The sequence below is a fragment of the Myotis myotis genome, unplaced genomic scaffold (assembly GCF_014108235.1).
Source record: "Myotis myotis isolate mMyoMyo1 unplaced genomic scaffold, mMyoMyo1.p scaffold_m19_p_17, whole genome shotgun sequence".
NCBI classification, from domain to species: Eukaryota; Metazoa; Chordata; class Mammalia; order Chiroptera; family Vespertilionidae; genus Myotis; species Myotis myotis.
The window spans coordinates 13,271,956-13,274,715 of record NW_023416321.1 but is presented as its reverse complement, the minus strand read 5'-3'; the positions used below and the strand labels follow the sequence as shown (position 1 = coordinate 13,274,715).

General features: G+C 47.7%; 1 protein-coding gene across 1 annotated transcript; it reads right to left on the bottom strand.

The window, feature by feature from the left end:
• Positions 1–222: 222 nt before the first annotated feature.
• LOC118671565 (WAP four-disulfide core domain protein 18-like) lies at positions 223–2,440 on the bottom strand. The gene is made up of 3 exons (XM_036339870.1): positions 2,282–2,440; positions 1,322–1,470; positions 223–471 (listed from the first exon to the last, which is right to left on the bottom strand). The coding sequence occupies exons 1-3, from the start codon at positions 2,364–2,366 to the stop codon at positions 418–420; spliced, it is 288 nt and encodes a 95-aa protein (XP_036195763.1). The 5' UTR covers positions 2,367–2,440; the 3' UTR covers positions 223–417.
• Between the last annotated feature and the right edge of the window lie 320 nt (positions 2,441–2,760).

The window sequence follows — 2,760 nt, the reverse complement described above, 5'->3', positions numbered from 1 at the left end:
AAATCATATTCCCAGAATGCTTGAGAAAATATTATCATGCCCTTTGCCCTGTTTAGATACATGGACATGGAAGGAGGGAAGAAACTAGCCGGCAGACCTTGCCTCTGATCCATCCTGAGTGCCTCGTATTCATGGGCTCAGTACAGGGCACACAGTCCGTTCTGTTCATCCACAGAGGGTCCACTAGAGAGAACGTCTAAATGGGAAGAATGACACAGTCTCAATAATGCCACAGGTAAGATTTATTTTGGACACAAGCTCTTTAGAATCGGCCACTCCACCACTTTAGATCTTCATCTTCTGGGACTGCACGTCAAGGGATAGACACTTGCCAGGAATGGTGTGTGGAAAATGTTATGCCAAGAATTGGATCCATGCATTTATGAGCAATCTTCTGGGGCTGGTCTTCAGGCACACTTACACCCCCCATTCTTCCTCCACATGGTCATCAACATGGTCATCAACACCACCCTTTTAAAATATAAATTTGATCATGACATTTCCTCTGCTCAGAAACCTCCAGCAGTCTACCAAACTCTTTGACAAGGCAGCTCATTCCTTTCTGGACCCTGGCTTGGATAATCCTCTACTGAGATGTTGCAACTTCTATTGACCACAATCCCAATCACTTTCCCATCTACAGTGTAGGACCCACATTTCCCCATCATCTGTACTGCCCTTCCTTACTGTGGCAAACTTTATGCCTCCTTTAAGCTCTTCCTTATATGTTCTCTACTCTCTGACAACCTTCCAAACACCCACTGATCCACCCACCAAGAAAACCCATAACTCTTCCCTGTGCTTCCACAGACCTTAGTAGAAATTTGTGCAAAGCTGTGGTCACCCTGGGTTGTAATTATTTACATAGTTCTGTCTCCATGAACTAGCTGTGTTTACCTTTTTATCTCAACTTCAGCACAATGCCGGACTGACACAGGAGATACTCCAAAATTGGGGTTCTCTTTCCTTTCCCTCTGCCTCCCAGGGTTACCCATTTTCAAGGAAGAGTGAAGCCCCCTTGGTGGGGAAGGGGAGGGAGGGTGATAAGCCCTGGGTCAATAATGACCTGTGAATCTAGGATCATGGTTACTTGTCTCAACTGAGAGCCCCCTCGGGGACAGGACAGGGATAGGGCTTCTCTTCGAGGAGAGGGTCTTAGATAGTGCAGCCAGGTGTCCTTCTGCTATTCACCTCCAGCCTCTTTCTCTTGGAGTTACCCAGACTTCTGAGTGCAGTGGACATGTGAACATCCATCGGCCCCAGGAAAGTCCACTGGGGAGTAGTTAACACCCTTGTCAGCTCTTGACTGATTTATACTCACCACATGGATAGCACGTTTGCATACGTGGCCACATCCATTGCTGCAGCATTTCATTCCCCTGGGACATGATTCGTCTCCTGAGCAGAGTTCAGCGCAATGTCCCATGGCATCTTTAGGCCGCTTGGGGCAGAGTCCAGGTCTGTCTCCCCCTGAAACATAAAATGGTGTTTGTGGAGTCTGGAATAGTCACTAACCAGGTATAAAAACTTCTGTTAGAAGTCCACGGCCTCTCTCCTGGCAGGACTGCCACCTCATTCATTTCTTCCTTTGTACTCCTGGACCCATCCCTCATCCTTGGCATCTCCACCCTCACACTGAATCCCCCATTGTCACAGTCAGGCCCTTAGGAGAATGTTCTCCCGGCTGCAAAGGCTGCCCAGTTCCGCAGGCAAGAAACCTGCTCTGTCATAAGCCTCTTCTTTCCACCTTAGAAGACGATATTAGAAACATCTCTGATCCCAGACATCTGTCTTTCCAACTCACATGTACCCCATGTTCATGCCGGAGCTACTCCGTGTTGGAGCCCGACATCCAAGGCACATGTAGAGAGAGCCCCATCTTTTGATAAGGCCCAACCTGATCTGATAAGAAGAATGGGGCCCTGGCTGGTGAGGCTCATTTGGTTGGAGCATCGCCCCACACACTGAAAGTATTGCAGGTTCAATCCCCACTTGGGGCACATATGGTAGGCAACCAATCTATGTTCTCTCTCATCTCTCTCTCTCTCTCTCTCGCTCTCGCTCTCGCTCTCTCTCATCAATAAGCATCTCTCGGGCAAGGATTAAGAAAAAAAAGAAAAATGGGAAAAGCAGGGTGATCACTCCTGAAGGTTACAGAAAGTGGGTCTGATCAATGCCATATCTCCACTCTGCAGCCTGTTCCTGTGCCACACCATCCCAGGTAAGAAGCTGGGCTCTGAGCCTCCTCTGCTCTCAGGTAGGACCCCCTCAGCACACTTACTTCCAGGAGGACGTCTCTGAGCGAAGGCCATCTCCATCCCCAAGATGACAAAAGCCACTAGGACAAAGACTGTGCCTGTCTTCATGTTGGCCTTTGATGTGAATGCACACACTGAGCCCAGCCCCAATTTATACCCTCAGTGACACCAGAGAGGAGTGTGGGGTGGGGCAGTAGAGCAGGAAATGTACAACATGATCTAGTTAATTTGTTCTATTTCATAACTGGTTTCTCTCTAATTAGGGTATGTTTTCTTATAGATGCAAATCCAAACAGGAGAGTTCATTGCTACATCACAACTTGTCACTGTTTTCCTGGTGTCATTAGAAAAAGGTGGCCAAAGAAAATAATTTTCTGTGTATAATTTAGAATTTCAGAGTAAGAGCTTAAAACAATGAAGCTACATGCTTTTCCACCTGGTGCCTCCTGGAGGTCCGGTTCCAGGAAGATTCAATGTGCTTCTGGGAGAGATGGTGAACGGG

Coding starts and splice junctions, on each gene's coding strand:
- LOC118671565 (XM_036339870.1), bottom strand. CDS start 2,366: ATGAAGACAGGCACAGTCTTTGTCCTAGTGGCTTTTGTCATCTTGGGG. Junction 1,471..2,281: donor TCAGAGACGTCCTCCTGGAA/GTAAGTGTGCTG, acceptor TTTATGTTTCAG/GGGGAGACAGACCTGGACTC. Junction 472..1,321: donor GCAAACGTGCTATCCATGTG/GTGAGTATAAAT, acceptor ATATTTTAAAAG/GGTGGTGTTGATGACCATGT.